This window comes from Castanea sativa, chromosome 5 (genome assembly GCF_040712315.1).
Source record: "Castanea sativa cultivar Marrone di Chiusa Pesio chromosome 5, ASM4071231v1".
NCBI classification, from domain to species: domain Eukaryota; kingdom Viridiplantae; phylum Streptophyta; class Magnoliopsida; order Fagales; family Fagaceae; genus Castanea; species Castanea sativa.
The window spans coordinates 13,532,562-13,553,572 of record NC_134017.1 but is presented as its reverse complement, the minus strand read 5'-3'; the positions used below and the strand labels follow the sequence as shown (position 1 = coordinate 13,553,572).

At 39.2% G+C, this 21,011-nt stretch overlaps 1 protein-coding gene across 1 annotated transcript; it reads left to right on the top strand.

Annotated features, from left to right (window-relative positions):
* The first annotated feature begins 4,620 nt into the window (after positions 1–4,620).
* Positions 4,621–11,035, top strand: LOC142636577 (LRR receptor-like serine/threonine-protein kinase IOS1). The gene is made up of 13 exons (XM_075810840.1): positions 4,621–4,827; positions 4,908–5,439; positions 6,546–7,027; positions 7,156–7,294; positions 7,391–7,462; positions 8,247–8,318; positions 8,398–8,478; positions 8,625–8,785; positions 8,875–9,110; positions 9,208–9,334; positions 9,699–9,761; positions 9,864–10,056; positions 10,271–11,035. Exons 1-13 carry the CDS (start codon positions 4,743–4,745, stop codon positions 10,668–10,670), a joined length of 2,643 nt encoding a protein of 880 aa, XP_075666955.1. The 5' UTR covers positions 4,621–4,742; the 3' UTR covers positions 10,671–11,035.
* Positions 11,036–21,011: the final 9,976 nt, after the last annotated feature.

The window sequence follows — 21,011 nt, the reverse complement described above, 5'->3', positions numbered from 1 at the left end:
AGCGGTAAATGATCCACTAGAAAATCAGTTGGGATACATGAATAGTGATAGACCCTCCAAGCTTAATCTACCCGATGCATCTAAACCCTCCAAGTTTCTTGCTTCAATAGGGTTATGCCAAACCTTGTCTTCTCTAGCTTGCCAGATCTAGCGATTAGCCTATTGCATCAATTAATATGAATTAGTTCTTTCTTGAACTGCTTCTCAAACACCAATAACCTTCTCACTACTCTAAATTGGGTGAGGTAAGGATTTGGTTTATAATCCTCTCATGGGTATGACAATGGAAAGGATGAAAGTGGAAGAATTTGGAGAATCAAATGTATAAGATTGTGGATGAATCAATCTTGTTTGTCTGTAGGGTTTTTCTCTTAAAATTTTCTCTGGAAACTCTCTACATTTCGTGGGTATAAGGATATTTATAGTAGGGTATGAGATGGGACGTAAAAAGTCAGTTTCTAGCAAAACAGGGTGTATTGGCAAGTCATTTGCGACTGGGATGAGTTGCGAGTTCTAGTCGCTAGTTAATAGAAATGTCAGACTGTACTTTTTGTCCTATAGTGATTTAGTTGTCGTGGCCCTTTAACTTCTTGCATTCTTCACACATGTGCCATGTTTTGTGCTAATTTTTTCTATTTTTCAATTTTGGTTGGAAAGTTTTTGTTGTTCAAGTTTCTTTAGAGTGTAAGCATTTGTTTTTGGCTTATGGGTTTGCTTTGATTTCATTTTTCTTTAATGAGTCATGGAGATTTGTGCTAAGTTTTTCTGTTTTTCTATTTTGGTTGGAAATTAGTAGAGAAAGCTCTTATTCAGATTTGGCTTCTCGGGCAAAAGGACTTGAGGATCAAGAGCTAAATCATTGTAAGTATTCTGTAGAGTATATGTATTTGTTTTTCAATATTATACCTTCTAGCAATGGCTGGGGATAGATTCTTATCAATAGCTAGGATGCTTTTTTTTTTTTCAATATCTACAACAAAGTGCCTCCTATTAATTATTTATACACTTGGTGTTTTCCATGCATGTGGAAAAAGTGAAAGCTTGATGAAAATATAACCAAAAGGGATCCTAGACCCCTAGTTGATGGAAAGTTTAGTCATGATGAACACTATCCGATTCAACAAAAAATATTTTCTAATATTTAGTAGAGTAGAAAAATCTAGTCAACAAACAACTTGTACTCTCATCATTGAAAAAAAAAGGGATTTGAGGTGGGGAACATTTTCCTTTTCTTTTCTTTCTTTTTGTTGTCGAAAAACACTTTTAACTTTTAAAATTAAAGCTACCAGAGTTAAAATAGTTTCTGTTTTGGAACTATTAAATTAGAAGAAAAATTGATGATTTGGGTAGTATAGTGGGACGGTTTTATATGTGATTGACTACAAGTTAAGAAGTACTATGTAAATCTTGTATTTTTTTTATTTTTTATTTCTACCTAATTTTTCTATAGTCTATAGATTTCAAATTTTTTTTTTTTTTTTTGGTTATTGGTTTTGTCGTTTAGCTAGCTTTAGATTATTATAAGAAATGATTCTGTAGAATTTATTTAATAATTCCCAAGCTATAACTTGTTTTGTGAAATATTCATTATCATGAAACTTGCATTTCCTCTACTCCTATTAGTTTTACTACTTACTAAGCTCTGTCTCATCCCATTCTTTCACCAAACTTTTTTAGAGTAGGCAGTGATCTTTTGAGATAGGTTTTGTGGCTAGCATTAGTTAGAAAAATTACTGATGGAGAATGGACTTTAGTGATGGTGATCCTTAGGTATTGTACAACCTTGAGGAGACTTGACACACTCTTTTGTAACTAATAGTGGTGATGAATTTTATCTCTGACACGGCAAGTTTGATGTGTAATTAAAATTATTTAGATCTCAATTCTTTTGTGACCCATGGTCCTTGTAATTATCATAGAACGCCGACTAACTTTGGGAGTACTTTTAATGAAATTGGTATGAAAATTAGTTGATGCTGGTGGACATTTTTTGGATTGAATAGCCAAAATAATTGCAGGTGCTTTTGGGTTGTAGATTCCTCATGCTTTGGACCCTTTTTGGGTTTGGGGCATGAGAAACATATTAAATTATATGTAGACTTTATTTTTTAAAATTCATTAAATGATTTTGAAATTTAAAATTTATAAATTTCAGTTCAAAGCATAAAATTCTGTCATATCCTAAAATTACAAAAAATCAAGCAACTTTCCAAAAATTTCCTCAACTATTCAATTTTCACAACCAAATACCGACCCACAAATCTCAAACACCCATTTCATTATCTCAACGAAAGGAAATCATTTGTTAGTACTAGCATGTAGAAATGTGATAAAATAAAGAAAATGGTTTAAAACATTTCTATTTATAATGATTTAATTGCCTTTAGTTAGGCTTCTACATAAAATAAAATTAAAAATAGAAAAATAACACGAAAAACTCTCTAAAATAATCATTGACTTTCACTTTTATTGTCATAACTAATATCGATATTGCACTAAATAGCAGTAACCAACTACAAAAAATCTAAAAATTATGAGTTCTAAAACATTTTTAAAAAATAGCTAATCTCATCAATGATCAATTAAAATATTTCTTTCTATTTCTCTTTAATTTTAAAACAAAATACAATTATAACTTTCCCACACCAAACACCTAAAGACCCAAAGCCAATCTCATTCTTTACAAAACCCAGAACATCTGATCTCAACATCAAAACAATAAGTTATCATTGTCACTCAATAAAAAACGCTTGGCTCTCTTCCTTGATTATAGCCAACTCATACAGTTTAAGATTAGATGGGATGATGAAGTTGGAACTTGGTAGGAGTTCATGAAAGGTTAAAGATATACGACATCATTCTTAGTTATGATGTATTTAAGATGGCATGACATGGTGGGCATGTACATATAAAAAGCAAGCTCTCCCACATGAGGTTTCTGCTTTAGTTTGTGTGTGTGTGTGTCTATATATATATATATATATATATATATATATATATATATATATATATATATTGATTTGGACTATGCAATGTAGGATTGGAGTATTTGCACTATGGTTGTAAACTACCTATTTTTATAGATGTGTGAAGACTATAAACATTTTGTTGTCTTAACTTCTCAAGAGTCTCTCTAAGGTGATTATCTCCACATTATAATATTTGTAATCCACAAAACCGAGAAAAATTCTCGAAAGAAAATGGTTACAAACCTAGTATTGATTAATGGGACTAGTGGGAATGAATTACTTGAAAATTGAACTTGTTGTATTGAAAAATAATAAAATTATGACATGCGTTGGCGTTTAGGTATTCCGTTTCACATAAGTTGACTGAGAAAAGTGATATTTGGAGTTTTAGAATTATTATTTTGGAGATAATCACAAGTTGACCTGTGATAGAAAGATCCCATAATGAAAACACTCACATAAACCAATGGATGAGAATCATGCTTGCTCTAGGGGATATTCAAAGTATTGTTGATCAAAAGTTTCATTGAGATTTTAACGTTATTGCTACTTGGAAAGGTATTGAAATAGCAATGGTTTGTGTGTCCCCCACCTCCACTAGAAGGCTAACCATGAGTCTGGTAATGGCGAAACTAAAGGAGTGTTTGCGTCTGAATTACCTCAAAGGAAGGGCGGTGAGGTTCAATCAATTTATTCACGTGAAATGGTCAACATGAATATGATTTTATGAAGTCAATCCTTCAACAAGGTAAATTTTTGTCGAAGGAGGTTAATATTTTGCTACCCCTCTTTTTTGGCCACAAGATAATTCCCTACAAAATGTTTCAAAATGCACCAAATACTGCTGGGAGCAATCAACTAGTTTTTATAAAGATGGTGATAGCTCTAGGATTTTGCAATTCACAAATTATACATGCATGTGACTCATTCTCTGAAAGTGATAGGAGAAATCAGAAATACCTGGTCTGCTGGATGATTTTGAAGGACTATGGGCTTTACCAACTACTGACACCTATTTCTCGCTGGCATTTTATTGGATAGAGATAATTTTGATGAAATGAAAGTATTTCCTTTCGGGTTATCAGCCACTGCTCAAGGAAAAGTCAAATCTGGTAACCAATATTAAAACTCCGACAATCTGACGAAGTCAGATGGAATAAACTATGCCTAATTATTGTGATAATAAGGAAACTTTTAAGTCTTTAACACGCTATGTAAGAAGAGTTATTCTTATTATAAATATTAAAATGCTTTCGGTCTTAGTTATCGGCCAAGCTGCGGGCCTGCATTCGATAATTGTTTAAAGAACTTCGCTATCTATATTCCAAGTCGTTACAGAGCTGTCAGCATAACGACAGATTTTACTAGTTCTAACCAAAAAAAAAAAAAAAAAAAGAAGAAGAAGAAGAAGAAGATATATTACTTTTACCATGCATTGTTGGAATTTTACTTGTTCATAAAGAGAGGAAAAGACTTTGATACACAGTAGTTAATATTTCCATTATTCTAGACTAAGGTCAGACTTCAGAGTAGATAATATTTCCATTATTCTCATTGACTAGGAGTTAAAAAATACATACGTAAATTTAGCACGAATTTTTCAAATAAATTAAAAAGTTTGATAATCTGTCAATTTACAAGGTAGAATACTTCAAGTGATGAGAACAACTGACTATGTTTGTTAAACTATTCTCTTTTGTTAAAGTACTTATGGGATGGTGGAGAAAATATCTGCGGTATTGTTCCCATAAGCGAGAAGAAAGTTAGAGGGTCATGATGGGGAGCTTTAAACATTTCATCCATGCATTTCTTGGTGGTTTTGCTCTTATACATCTAGTTGATGCGCAGGATCAATCAGGTATGACAATCTAAATTCTTGAATATATCATTGATCAGCTAACCAAATAGCTAAGGTATTATTCTGTCTATGTGTCTCAGGCTTCATTAGCATAGCTTGCGGATCACCAGCAAATTCTAACTATTCTGAGCCGACAACAGGCATAAATTACATTTCGGATGCAGCATTCATAGACACTGGTATAAGTCAGCAGATATCAGCTGTATATAAAGGTGGCTTTCAACAGCAAGTATGGAATCTCAGAAGCTTTCCTCAAGGAATCCGAAACTGTTACAACATAAGCATTACGCAAGGCACTAAGTATCTGATCCGAGGAACTTTCTTATATGGGAATTATGATGGACAAAGCAAGTTACCACAATTCGATATTCATCTGGGAGTGAATATGTGGGATACGGTCAACATAATGAATGTAACCATTCCTGTCTTTAAGGAGCTCATACATGCCCCATCTTTAACTAATTTACAAGTCTGTCTTGTAAACACGGGCCTCGGGATGCCATTTATATCAGCAATAGAGTTGCGGCCATTGAACAATAAGACCTATGTAACAAACTTTGGATCATTGGCACTCTTCGCTCGCTTGGATGTTGGTTCCAGTAGATCATACAGGTGAGTTATTTATATATATATTAATAGCCAAAGCTTATATACATATATATTAATAACCAAAGTTTAGAGAAAATTCAATGAGATTTTAATAGAATTCTTAATTTTACACCATGTGTCCCATTTAATATATAATTTTGTGCTAAGTGAATTATTAAGTGTAAAAATTCAAAAGTTCAAATCCAATATATATATATATATATATATATATATATATATATATATATATAATGAGAAACCATTACATATTTTAGAAATGTATGGTTTAAAAAAAAGTGTAAACTAATAACATGTATAACTTAAACGTCTTTTATAAAAAAAAAAAAAAAATGATTTGAACTGTATAATTACTATTACTTTTAATTATACCTACGTATCTGCATAGGATGACACACTAGTTTTAATAATGCAAAAATCTGTAATGGCACAACACTTGTAAAGGTGTAAAGGGGGGAGTTTTGCTTTCACATTGAACCCTCATTAAATATAATTTCATTTAACATTAGGTGTGATTTCAACCCAACAAACTTGAGCCAATCCAACCCTACATAATGTCATGAATCAAATATTTAAATTTCAAATTTTTGTAATTTAAAATTATGCATAAAATATAAGTTTATGGATCAAACGATGGTAAATAGCACAAAATTTATGTATTAAGAATATAAAGAATGTGCAATCCAATGATTAAATTTACAAAATAAGTAGTCATATTAATTTTTTTAGTGAGAGTTGTAGTTTTAGATTATAACCAAGTTTGTACCCAACCTTTATCCCTAAGTTATTTTGATTTTGGAAACTAGCCTTGATGAAAATTGAATATTAGAGTCAATAGAGTAATTTATTTGATAATAAGCTAAAAAATTGAGTGAAAGCCAATTTTTGTATTAGGTCTCACAAAATTGCCCAATTTCCCAACCAAACAACCCTACACAACACAAATTGGGCTAGTTTTTAAAGTTACCATAGGTTGGGTTGGATTGATATTTTCTCAATGGGAAAATGTTGGATTTGATTGAAAAATATTCCAAACCCAGCCCAATTTGATACATACACACCCCTTAATTCAATTACTTGCTAGCTAATACTGAATATCTATGTTTCCTTAGGTATCCATTCGACATTTATGATCGCATTTGGGACCCCTATAACGACAATACGGACACAATTTTAAGTACCTCGCAAACTGTTGACACCCCAAGTTACAATTATTACCAACCACCATCTATTGTTATGAGTACTGCCTCCACTCCAATTAATGTTAGCGCTCCTCTGAAGTTGTTTTGGTATACGGAGAATGCTACTTATTCCGAATACTATATCTACATGCACTTTGCTGAAGTAGTAAACCTCACAGCTACTCAGCTCAGATCATTCAACATTACTCTAAACGGGAAATATTTGTATGGACCTTTAGCTCCAATATACTTGAACACAACCACGTTGTTCAGCCGATCGATTTTGCCGAATGCCCAGGTATATGATTTTTTATTCTCAAAAGCAGAAGGTTCAACACTGCCACCCATCATCAATGCACTTGAGATATATTCAGTGAGAGATCTCTCACAATCTGGAACATATCAAAAAGATGGTATGTTTTCTTCCACACATGTCAATCTAGTGCCTTATTCTATTTTTGTTTTTGTTTTTGTTTTTTTTTGTTTTTTTTTTGTTTTTTTTGTTTTTTGACTTATTAGGATGGATATGAAAATGTTATAGTTGATGCTATCACAAATATCAAGTCAGCATATGGAGTACAGAAAAATTGGGAAGGAGATCCGTGTCTCCCACAAGCATACTCATGGGCAGGGTTAAATTGTAGCCATGATAGTGTTAACCCCCCCAGAATAACATCCTTGTAAGTTTATTTGTTCATATGATTAAGCTTATGACTCGGAAACTACTTTTTGAAGTATATATTACTTATGTTATTGTGAAATGTAAATTGAATCAGGAACTTGTCCTCTAGTGGATTGACTGGAGTGATATCTGCTTATATATCAAATCTCACAATGTCACAAATTTTGTAAGTATTTGCTATTTATATAATAAAAAATGTATTATAAAAAAAATAAAAAATGGATAATAATTACCAAATTTGGTTAAAATTTTTTTGACAATGTAAGTAATTTTTGTTGAGTTAGCGGAAGCTCTGACACTAGATTGTTGAACAAAATACTAAACAAAGAGCTTTTATTGAGAACTTGACTCTTTGAATTACAACACTTTACAAGTACTAATGCTTTTATAAGACACACACCAACTCTCTAGACACCTATTTACTTCACCTCACACTTGACTTCTCTTTACCTCACACACTTCACCTTACATACAACTTCACACCTCTCACTTGGTACTCTATGACACTCACTCACTTCACACCTCTAGGAGTCTCTCACACTCCACTTCACCTTACACTCTACTTCACTTCACTTTAAACCTCACCACATCTATTTATAGTAGGTGTATGTTGGTTAGGGAACCAACTTGAAGCTTCTAGATCTTCCTTTTTATTGGCATTAAATTAATGCCATTCTCTAACTTTCTAGACTATTCTATAAACATGTGACTAAAATTCACTAATCCAAGGAAGCTTCTAGAGAATATATGAGAACTATCTTGGAGAGAATTCTGGAAAGAGAGCAAGAGAGAAATTTCCGGAATTAGAGAGAAGTTTCTAGAGAGAGAGATTGTGTGAGAAGTTCTAGAAGTTTCTAGAGAATTTCGAAGAGAAGCAAATTGAGTGGAACTTTAGAAATTTCTAGAAACAAGAGAGTTAGTATTGATTTCTAACAATTTTTTCATTTCAGGGATCTATCAAACAATAACCTTACTGGATCCGTGCCTAATTTTCTTTCTCAATTGCAATACTTGAGGGTCTTGTAAGTTGAATTCTAATGATTTTTTCTAAAAATTTATTTGTTTTAAGAGACAAAAATCATATTCACTGTACCTTTGCAGAAACTTGGAAAAAAATCAGCTCACTGGTACTATTCCAGCTGACCTCATTGAAAGATCGAGGAATGGTTCACTATTACTAAGGTATGATTTTTTTTGAAGATAATGTAATACTTCATTACCATAATTTTCCTTTCATATTACATGCTCTCCTCTTGAGAACATTAGTGGGAAAAAAGTTATAAATTCAATGCCTTACAGTTTCACCGCCATTGATTTTATTGCTCTAGTGTGGACGAAAATTTAAATGTTTGTGGATCTGGATCATGCAAAAAGAAGAACAATATTGCTGTTCCAATTGGGGCATCAGTTGGTGTATTGCTCATCCTCGCATTAATTGTTGCGTCTGTCTTGTGGAGGCTTAAGAGAAAACAAAAAGATGCGAGTAGAGGTTAGAATTGAAATACAATACCCATATTCATATAAACATAGAATATATTCTCCTCTCATATGTTACTATAATGCTCACGATGATCGCAGGACTGGAAATAGCGGAAACAGAACCCAACATCCAGACCATGTCGTTCCAGTCTTTAGAGTCACTACAACGCCAATTTGCTTATGCTGATCTTATAAGAATTACCAACAACTTTGAAAGGGTTCTTGGTAAGGGTGGGTTTGGAAAAGTTTATCATGGCTACATTGATGACACTGAAGTAGCAGTGAAAGTGCTTTCTCTGTCATCAGTTCAAGGGTATCAACAATTTCAAGCCGAGGCAAGAGACTATGATGCAGATTTCTTGAGCTTTTCCCACAAACATATACATAGATTTTAATATCAAATTAATGAAAATGAATCTTCTTGAATTACAGGTGAAACTTCTTATGAGAGTTCATCATAGAAACTTGACGACCCTTGTTGGCTATTGCTATGAAGGACCAAACATGGGCCTTGTTTATGAGTATATGGCCAACGGAGACTTATATGCACATCTTTCAGGTTGGTAATAATGAAAGTGTCTAGCGAAGATTTCACATTTTTCACTTCCAAATGTGATTCCCCATAGAATAATCTATACAGAAAGAGAGGAATTGAGAGTATATTATTGAATTCTTATAAAAAAAATTAATTAAATAGAGGAGTCCTGTATCCGTAGGCATATTCTACGACTGGTAGTGCATATGTACAATATAAAGTACGACCCAACTGAGCTTGGCCCTAGGGAGGACCTAATCCATCATTAGAGAATCAAATAGAAAAACAGTTTTCCTTTCTAAAATTTTCTTACTGTAATGGTCACATGATCAAGGTTACTTTAATTGAATCACACAGAAACGCTTAGGAATTTCATTTATGGATGCAGGTAAGAATACTAATATCTTGAGTTGGGAAGCAAGGCTTAATATTGCAATGGACGCAGCACAAGGTTAACTATGAGCGATGAGTTAATTCGATTAACTTTTTTTTTTTTAATAATAAATTTTCATTTTTTTTCTGAAAATGACATATATAGACCATGAAAATGCAGGATTGGAGTATTTGCACTATGGATGTAAACCACCTATAATCCATAGAGACGTGAAGACTACAAACATCTTATTGAATGAAAATTTTCATGCCAAAATAGCTGATTTTGGTCTTTCCAAAATGTTCCCAACTGATGGCATCACTCATGTCTCAACATTTAATGTTGGTGGCACCCCTGGTTACCTCGACCCCGAGTGAGTATTTTTGTTGCATAGCTTGTCATCTTCAAAAGTCGTTTTGTTAAATACAATAGAACTATTAGTAATCTGCAAGCATGTGACCAATTCTAAATAGAAAATGGATTCAAACCTTATACCGGATAAAGGTCAATGGGAATGACTTGAAAATTAAACTTCTTATAATCAAATATTTTTAAAAACAAAAAGTTTGACATGCATTGGCTTGCAGGTTCTCCCTCTCATATAGGTTGACTGAGAAAAGTGATGTTTATAGTTTTGGAGTTGTTCTTTTGGAGATAATTACAAGTCGACCTGTGATAGAAAGATCCGATGAAAACATTCACATAAGCCAATGGGTGAGAATCATGCTTGATAAAGGGGATATTCAAAATATAGTTGATCCAAGGTTGTGTGGAGATTTCAACGTTAACTCTGCTTGGAAAGCTATTGAAATAGCAATGGCTTGTGTGTCTTCTACCTCCACCGAAAGGCCACCCATGAGTGAAGTGGTGATGAAACTAAAGGAGTGTTTGAAATCTGAATTAGCTCAAAGGGCAGACGAATCAAATTACTTAGTTGAAATGGTCAATATGAATATGATTACGGAACTCATTCCTTTAGCAAGGTAACTTGTCCAAAAATGAGATTGGTATATTGGATCTCAAACTGTTTTTGAATTGGGGCAAAAATTAGATATAGTTCCTGATATTCTCTGCATCACATTCCCTAATTAGATTCAAATACATGATTGCATTGATGAATGAAGGATTAATAATGTCATCTTTTTCAATGAAAATTAAATAAATGTTGTTGGGTGTTTGATATTAATTGGAAAACTTAATGAAATGTACCTAAGTTTTGTTATTTGCTTTTATTGTAATCTCCTGTTAATTCATATTGGACTTCAATTGAACACATGATGTGTGTTAAAAGTTGTACCTATGGACTGTCGTAATAGGCTGTATGTTTGTAATATTGTGCTAGATTTATCATATTGGTCGATTCAACTTTTTAATAAGATAAATTACTGTTTTTTTTTTTTTTTGTAATATTATAATAAACTTATCATAATATGAAACCAACGTTCCAAATTATCACTACAAATATTAAAAAATTGGTCACTTCAAATTTCAGGACAAAGGTGCAAAGCTCACCGCTGCCATGCTTAAAGTTAAACCTTCAAATTGGCTACACTGATCACTTGTTTGGCTCCATCCATGTTACTGTTACTGATTCAATCTTTATTTTTACTACAACTATTTTACCAGCCGCTGATAAGTGTTGTTATTGGAGCCGCGTTGAAACCTTTCTGTTGGATCTCCGATCCTTTGGCCTTCACAAAGGCTTTGGAAACAAGATTTATAATTGTAACATTCTCCACTCAATCAGCGGTGCAGAGGGAGAGAATTCTTTAAAAATATGAAAAACAAAAAACAAAAAACAAAGTTTACCTATAACTGGTTTGTAGGCAATGACTACTGATGATGCCGAAAAAATTACCACTAAGTTGCAAGTACTATCCGAGTCGAGTCAATACCTGCAAAAAGAAAACAAAGAGACCTAAAAGAGAACACCGGTATGGTGCCGGTCAAAAACCCTCCAAAGGTCAAGTTAGAATTTCTTTACAACCCTAGAGTGCCAAAGTTGAGTCAAATGTGCGTACCTTGATATCTAGGGTTTCTGGGGTATTTATATTGGGTAGAATTGCCTTTCTTTTAGGATACAACTTCCTTCTCAAGTTCCTTTCCATATAGGAGTCTTCTCAAACGTGTGTCGCAAGAAGTCTAAGTGTGCACGCTTGCGTGGAGATAAAGCAAAAATTGACTTGAAACATATCAAATGACATGCAACCTGGAATCTGCAATTAACTCATATATGACGGATACTCAGCAAAATTGAACCGTCATAGTCGGGTCACCTACGGTGTCGATCCGTCTTCATACTCTCCATCCCTTCAAGTTCAATGGAAATGACCGTCTCCTATTTTTATCCCCTTCAGTTGCCCCCTTCAGTCCTTGGATCCGTCTTTGAAACTTGACGGATTCATGGACTGACTCATAAAGCAATGTATTGAGATGGGACGGTCTTAGTATACCATGACGGAGGACACGTGGCTTGCATGTCTAGAGAAGAACACGTGGTCCTTGTGGATTGGCTGTTCCCCCAAAACAAGGCGTCGCTTCGTATTCCGTGCCCCTCGTTCTATAAATGCCAGACATTTTTACCTTCATTTTCTCTTCCTACCAAAAATTTGTGAGCAGAGCGCAACCGTCATAACTACCGTGCATTCTTGCCGTTCAGCTAATCGATCTGTCGTCTCTCATTAGAAGCCATTTCGATCCGGTATGTACTCCAAAATCTTCTCCGTCTTTCTTTTTATTTCATTGTTTTGCATATATGCGCTTTCTTTAGATCCGTCGGTGTCTTAGGTTATACCATCATAAATGTAGGTAATGTCTAGTGCGTTAAGTAACCAGTCGTTTGTCCGCGAAGGGGCGGGCTACGATGAAAGGTTCCCGTCAGGTCTAAGAGATCCTGACACTTTAAGTGAAGAGAGGAATCCGTCCAGTACCTCTTCTTCCCTAGATGGAGGTCTGGAGACGGAGAGTTCAGAGTCGTCCAGTAGTAGCTTAGACGGTGTGGATCCCCCCGTTCAGTCAGTGATTGGCCCAGATGGTCTTAGGGAGTTCGTCATGCTGCCCCTTTGGACGGTAAATGATTTCAGATCGTCAATGACTGAATCCCATCTCAACACGCTTAGGACCAAGTATCAAATACCAAATAACATCCGTCTACGTCTTCCCGAAAAATCCGAAAAGTGTTACTACAGGGGGGTAGACGGTGTTGGGATCTATGAGCAAGCCTTAAAGGCGGGGCTAAGATTTCCCTTAAGTTCTCTCCACCGTCATCTTCTTCAGTACCTTGGCCTGTCCGTCACCCAAATCTCCCCAAACGCCTGGAGGGTGTTCATTGGGGTAGAAGTTTTGTATAGGGCAATGTCTGACGGTGCCCGAAGGTTGACGGTGGAAGAATTCTTCCACTGTTACCGTCCAACAGAGATTGTCAAATCAAAGGGGATGTATAGTTTTGTGGCTAGAAGCCCATTATTGAGGCTCGTCAGTGATACGCCGGACTCGAATAGAGACTAGAAGAGTCGTTATTTCTTTTTGGAAGGGGACGAATGGATGTGTCGTCCAGGGGATAGAACCTACATGCCCGTCGACACCACATGGGGCATAATGCCTCCGTCGGGTATGCATTCCTTTTGTTTCCGTCCAGTTAATCTTTGGTTTGTTCTTTAAGGTCTAACCGTCTTTTAATGCAGCTCGGGACCGTCCACAAGTTGACTTGGAGTAGTGGAGTTTTTTGGAGAAAATTTTTAACAAGACGAAATTGCAAGAGAGGACTTGGGCTCAACTCGTCACCCTCGACACTCTACATTGGTATTGTGACGGACCCGAAACTTCATCCACCGCCCGTCGATACGATAACAGAGTTCAAAAATGTAAGTTCGTCGAAACTCTATCCGTCTTCCTTAAGTGTTTTTTTTTTTTTTTACCCTTGCCTTTCTCATCCGTCTTTGATTTACAGAGATGAATGCCGCTAAAAGGAGAGCCTTCATTAAACAACAGGCAGCAAAGAAAAAGTAGGAGGTGAGTCAAACAAAGGGGACGGTCCCACCTGTACCGTCAAAACGAACTCAGCATGAAAAAACGGACCGTCCTCCAAAGAAGCAAAAGACCACGCCTGAACCCGTCGTGGCATTGGAGGCAGAGAAAACGCCCGTCAAGCATGGAAAGGGCAAAGGCTTGATGAAGGGTCCAGTACCCACCGGGGAGAAACCACCCATTCTCTTTCGGGAGGATTCAAGTTATGCCCTTGAGAAGCTGTCGTCTATCTTGACGGCCGATGATTACGAGGACCTCGGTAACCATGCGACGGAGGCGATGGGAGAGACGGGCCTCTTCACCATTGCACAGGTAATTTTAAATCCATCCTCTAATTCCGTCAAGTTCTTTTTCACCCGTCATTAAAATGATGTTTGTATTCCTAGGCAATGCTGATGATGAAAGGCTTATTTGGCCGTTGTCTCAATCACGAGACGACAATGGACCGTCTAAGGAAGAAGAACAAGACGATGGAGGATGAGCTTCACGAGCTGAAGACCTACAAGATCAATATGGACAGAAAGCTCAAATGCTCGGAGCAGGTCAGAGGAGAGGTGGAGAAGGAGAGTGAACAGTTGCGCGGAATTTTGAAGGACAAGGAGAAGGAACTGACGGACACAAAGGCTAAACTCCATAATGCGAAGGAGATAGCCGTCCAGGAATACCGCAACTCCGACCTCCTACTGGCAGAGCTTGAGAGCTCCTTTGCTGATGGATTTGACGACGCCATCTGTCAGGTGAAGTCGTCTTATCCTGACCTGGACGTATCCCACATTTCAATTGAGGCTCAAGGGCAAACACTTGCGCAGTCCGTCCGTTCAGAAAGCACAGACGAAGTGTTTGCCGTCACTGCTCCAGCGGACGATGGTGAAGCCCTTCCTCCAGGTCAACCAAACGACGGCCAGATGATTGAGAACCCTTCTCTGAAGAATCAGTAGTTTTTTATTTTTTAAGAATTCTTACCGTTGTAAGCAAACTTGTTGAACTGTCGTTTGTATTCATACAATTTAACTTGTTTAATCTTTTATTTGCCTATTTGCTTGCTTATCATTCGTCGCACATTATATGCATATTTATCTTAGTTAGATAACCCGTCTGCTGTGAACCGTATATGTCCGTCCTTTCTTGGACTTTACTTTCAGATGTATTTTTCGAGACCCGTCCACTTTGTGGACTTGTATTGTCTTCATCCGTTGGATGATCCGTCCACTTTGTGGACTTTGTAGAACTTTCATCCTTTGGATAATTCGTCCACTTTGTGGACTTGTATTGTTTTCATCCGTTGGATGATCCGTCCACTTTGTGGACTTTGTAGAACTTTCATCCTTTGGATAATTCGTCCACTTTGTGGACTCGTAGAACCTTCATCTTTGGATGATCCATCCACTTTGTGGACTGGAACTTTCATCCTTTGGATGATCTGTCCACTTTGTGGACTCGTAGAACCTTCATCTTTGGGTGATCCGTCCACTTTGTGGACTTAGTAGAACTTTCATCTTTTGGATGATCCGTCCACCTTATGAACTTCGTAGAATTTCCATCCTTTGGATGATCCGTCCACACTGTGGACTCGTAGAATTTTTCATCCTTTGGATGATCCGTCCACTTTGTGGACTTGTAGATTTTTCATCATTTGGATGATCCGTCCACTTTGTGGACCTGTAAGATTTTCATCCTTTAGGTGATTCGTCCCCTTTGTGGGCTTGTCGGATCTTCATCCTTTGGATGATCCGTCCACTTTGTGGACTTGTAGAGTTTTTCATCCTTTGGATGATCCGTCCACTTTGTGGACTAGTGGATTTGAGACTCGTCCACTTTGTGAACTAGGTTTCTTATCCCTTTAGGATGATCCGTCCATGTTGTGGACTTGTAGAATTTCAACGCCATGCATTTCATATTTTCTAGATAAAAATTCCTCTCATTATATCAGTTCAACATACCAAATTGTTTATGGAAAAGAAAACTTGGGCTCTAATAAGTAAAAACTTATGAATGTTTAAAATTAAACTAAAAATAAGGCAGTAGACATTGTCTTATAACTGTCGCACTACTGGTAGTACTTCTTCAGGTACTCCGTGTTCCAGGGATGGCCCAACTTCCTTCCGTCTAACGTCTCCAAGTAGTACGTTCCTTTCCTATGCCATGAGATAATTCTGTATGGGCCTTCCCAGTTAGGACCCAGCTTTCCCAATGATGCATCCTTCGTAGCGCCAAGCACTCTTCGTAATACCAGATCTCCCACCTTGAAGTTCCGGTGCTTGACCTTGGAGTTATAGTATTTTGCCATCATGTCTTGGTACCGCGCCAGTCTCTGTGCTGCTGCTGCCCTGACCTCATCTACAAGGTCGAGTTCTAGGCGCAATGCTTCATTATTCTTGCTTTCGTCATAGCTTTCCACGCGGTAGCTCGTTAATCCCACTTCTGCCGGTATGAGGGCCTCAGCACCATACGCCAATCAAAACGGTGTCTCTCCTGTTGGCGTTCTTACCGTTGTCCTGTACGCCCATAGTACACTTGGTAGTTCGTCCGGCCATATACCCTTTGCCCCCTCGAGCCGGGTCTTGATAATCTTTAACAAGGACCGGTTCGTGACTTCAACCTGTCCGTTGGCCTGTGGGTGGGCGGGTGACGAGTAATGGTTCTTGATTCCCAGTTGAGAACAAAAGTCTCGGAATGCATCGTTGTCAAATTGCTTCCCATTGTCTGAAACAAGCACTCTTGGGATCCCATATCGGCAGATAATACTTCTCCATGCAAAGTTGCGAATGTTTTTCTCCGTGATAGTAGCAAGAGCTTCTACTTCCACCCACTTGGTGAAGTAGTCAATACCAACCACCAAGAACTTCAGTTGTCTTACCGCTATTGGAAATGGACCCATGATGTCCAATCCCCATTATGCGAATGTCCACGGAGCCGTCATAGGCTTGAGTTCCTCCGTTGGCCGTCTAATGAGATTGCCAAACCGTTGACGCTTATCGCAGGCTCTAACGTACATATGGGCATCCTTTTGTATTGTCGGCCAATAGTCTCCTGTTCGGAGTAGCTTGTGCACCAGAGACCTTGATCCAGAGTGGTTTCCACAAATTCTTTCATGAACTTCCCTCATTACGTAGTATGCTTCCTCACGGCCAATGCATCTTAGATATGGTCGGGAGAATCCTCTTTTGTAGAGGACGTCTTTAATCAGGATGAATCGGGCAGCCTTGACCTTCAATCTGCTTGCGTCTTCTTTGCTATCGGGCAGCTTGCCGTCCTTGAGGTACGCCACAATTGGAACCGTCCAATCATCTTTAGTGCTTACTTCCTGCACTCGAACATTATCTAGTAGCGATGAATGTTGGACGAAGGACAATACCTGTTCTGGGACGATCATAGGTTCGGCTGAAGCAGCCTTTGCGAGTCGATCCGCCTCTTGGTTCTCTTCTCTTGGGATCTGAACTATCGTGAATTGGAGGTCACTCGTTCGACCCTTCACTTCCTCGAGGTACCTTCTCATTCGTTCATTCCTACAATCATAGCTCCCATCAACTTGACTGGCTACAATTTGAGAATCAGAATAGACTACCACCTTTCTAGCCCCAGCGGCTATCGCAAGCTCCAATCCTGCCACCAGGGCCTCATACTCTACTTCGTTATTTGTAGTGGTGAATTCCAGACAGATCATGCATTCGATCTTATCTCCTTCCGGGGTGTGGAGTACAACCCCGATTCCTCTCGCATGCTTGTTGGAAGATCCGTCTGTGTGAATTCTCCATGTGGGCGTCTCTTCTGCCCCCTACTCCTCAGGTATAGTGAATTCCGCAATGAAATCTGCCAGTATCTGTCCTTTCGCCGCCGTTCGCGGCTGGTATTGGATATCGTACTCACTCAGCTCGATAGCCCATAAAGCCATCCATTCTACAGTTTCAGGATTGTTCATTACTCTCCGCAAGGGCTGATCCGTCAGGACCTTTATGGTATGTGCTTGAAAATAGGGCTTGAGTTTTCGAGCTGCAGTAACAAGAGCGAAAGCGAGTTTCTCCATCTGTGGGTATCTCTCCTTCGCGCCTCTTAGCACCCGGCTGATAAAGTACACGGGCTTTTGTACCTTCCCTTTCTCTCTGATGATAGCTGCACTTACCGCTGCTGATGAGACGGCTAGGTACAAGAACAATTCCTCCCCCGGTGTGGACGGACTAAGCAATGGCGGGGCAGAAAGATATGCCTTCAACTCCTCAAATGCCCTTTGGCATTCGTCCGTCCACTCGAAAGATCTCCTTAGTGTTCTGAAGAAGGGGAGACACTTATCCGTCGCTCTCGACACGAACCTATTTAAGGCCGCTATCTTTCCTGTCAGGCTTTGCACTTCCTTCACCGTCCTCGGAGGAGATAGCTCCATAATCGCCTTCACTTTCTCTGGGTTGACTTCAATGCCCCGCTGGGACACCATGAATCTTAGGAATTTTCTAGCGATTACTTCGAATGCGCATTTGCTTGGATTCAGCTTCATTTTATACGTCCGAAGAGTGTTGAAAGTCTCCTAGAGGTCTCTCAGGTGCTCAGACACCTTTGCACTTTTCACCAGCATATCATCTACGTAAACTTGGATGTTCCTGCCAATTTGGTGCTCGAACATTTTGTTCATTAATCGTTGATATGTGGCTCCTGCGTTCTTGAGCCCGAACGACATCACCTTGTAGCAAAAAAGCCCCTGGCTTGTCACAAATGATGTTTTCTCTTGATCTGTTTTCTCCAGTTTAATTTGATTATACCCTGAGAAGGCGTCCATGAAGCTCAACAATTCATGTCTTGCAGTGGAGTCTACTAAGGTATCAATGCGCGGGAGTGGGTAACTATCTTTAGGGCATGCTTTATTCAGATCCGTGAAGTCAACACACATTCTCCACTTCCCGTTTGATTTCTTGGCCAGCCAATCAGGGTAGTAGACCTCCCTTATGAAGTTTGCTTCTCGCAGCTTCTGCACTTCCTCTGCCACGGCTCGATCCCGTTCGGGGGCGAACACACACTTCTTTTGTCGAACTGGAGAGAAGGAAGGTGATACATTCAATTTGTGAATTATGATTGTTGGATCTATTCCCGGCATGTCGTCATGGCTCCATGCAAACACGTCTTGGTTTTCTTTGAGGAATAACAGGATCGCATGTCGAACCATTTGGTCGACTGAGGTTGCGATCCTGGTGATCCGATCGGGCCTTGAATCATCCAGTTGTACCTCCTCCAATTCCTCCACGGGTTCTGCTACTGTTCTATGTTCCTCGATGTTCATTGCCTGTATGTGGTCATCCATCTCCATCATGGCAACGTAACATTCCCTCGCGGCCACCTGATTTCCGCGCAGTTCTCCAACTCCGTATTCGGTTGGAAACTTGATCATCAGATGGTAGGTAGAGGTGACGGCCTTCCAAGCATTAAGAGTGGGTCGTCCGAGTATGGCATTATATGCTGAGGAGCAATCAACCACAAGAAAGGAAACATCCCTGATTATTTGCTGTGGGTATTCTCCTACCGTCACCGCCAACGTGACGGATCCTAAAGGATAGATCTGGGTTCCTCCAAAGCCAACGAGGGGCGAGCATGCCGGGATCAGGCGCTCTTTAGCAATCCCCATCTGCTGGAATGCGGGATAATAAAGGATATCTGCTGAGCTCCCGTTGTCCACCAAAACTCGGTGGATGTTGAAGTCCCCTGCCTGTATGCTAACCACGAGCGCGTCGTCATGGGGGTGGTGAAGGCGCCGGGCTTCCTCTTCCGAAAACTCGATGCGGGAGCTGTTCCGTCGTGTTCCTTCTGGTAAGGAACCTGTCGACAGGACGCTTTGAACCGTCCGTAAGTAAGTTTTTCGGGCCTTTTTGGATGATCCGGCAGAAATATTGCCCCCTACAATCATCCGTATATCTCCTACGGGTGGCCTGGGACGCTCATTTTCCCATCTAGGATTCTGCTCCTGGGGTTGATCCGTTCTCTCATTCCTTACGAACCTCTGCAACCTTCCTTGCCTGATAAGGGTCTCGATCTGTTGCTTCAAGTCATAACAGTCCATCGTATCGTGGCCGTGATCGTGATGAAAACGGCAGTATCTATCTCTTGGCCTCTTGTTCAGATCTCCTTTCAACTTGCCCGGGAACGTCAAGGTTCCTTCATCTTTGATTTGCATTAATACTTGGTCAATTGGAGCTGTGAGGGGGGTGAAGCTTGTAAATCTTCCCGAAAGTGGTTTGGATCTTCGGTCTTCTCGTCGGTCTCTAGTTCTTGCCATCTTTCGTCCGTTGTCCGGTTTCATATCTTCCTGTCTTTCCCTTTTTCTTGGCTTATAGTCCTCTTGGGCCATCAAGGCATCCTCGGCGTTCATGTACTTCGTCGCCCTGTAATGCACGTCGAACATAGTTTTCAGGTCATTTTTGCATAGAGAGAATAAGAACTTACCCTGTCGCAGCCCGTTCATGAATGCTGCCACAAGTATCTTGTCATCCGCCTCGTCTATCGAGAGGGCTTCCTTGTTAAAACGGGCTATGTATGACCTTAAAGTCTCGTCTTCTCTTTGCTTAATACTTAATATACACGCAGTAGACCTCTTATGTCGATGACTTCCGATGAAGTGTGATACGAACTGTGCGCCCAATTCCTTAAAAGTGCCGATGGAATTGGGTGTCAGTCTACTGTACCAATCTCTCGCAGGGCCTTTCAAAGTGGTGAGGAAAGCCCTGCACATGATTTCATCCGGCACACCCTGAAGATGCATTAATGTTCTGAAAGATTCCAAATGATCCAATGGGTCTTTAGATCCGTCGTAGTTCTCCATATGAGGCATGCGAAACTTTGGAGGAAGGGGGCATGAATTCACTAGCGCTGTGAAAGGCAAATCCGTTCTGTGGACTAGGTCGTTCAGGTTACTGGATACCCGTCCTTTAAGGGCATTCATCATCACATCCATACGTTCCCTCATCTCCTGCATTTCGGCAGCTATGTGAGTCGGCAAAGTGTTTGAGACGGATGGTCGATTGGTTTCTTGCCGCTCGGGTCTAGTCGGAGCGTTGCTGCCCTCAGGTCCTTCTGTGTTTCTTCCTTCCGGACTAGCACCCTCCTGGTCCTCCTATGGTGCGCTTGGGTGTGCAGTCCTTTGTCCCAGCTGTTCTTCCAAATCATGATTCTGCTTAGTGAGGCGCTCAACCGCCGCCGCAAGAGTTTGGACTTGCCTTTTTAGCATTGTAGCCCGCGGTTCTTCGCCTTGGTTGTTGATTGTCGCCATCGATCTGGTGAGTACCATGCAACTTTTTGTCTTAGGAATAGAGCAAAGGCTAAATA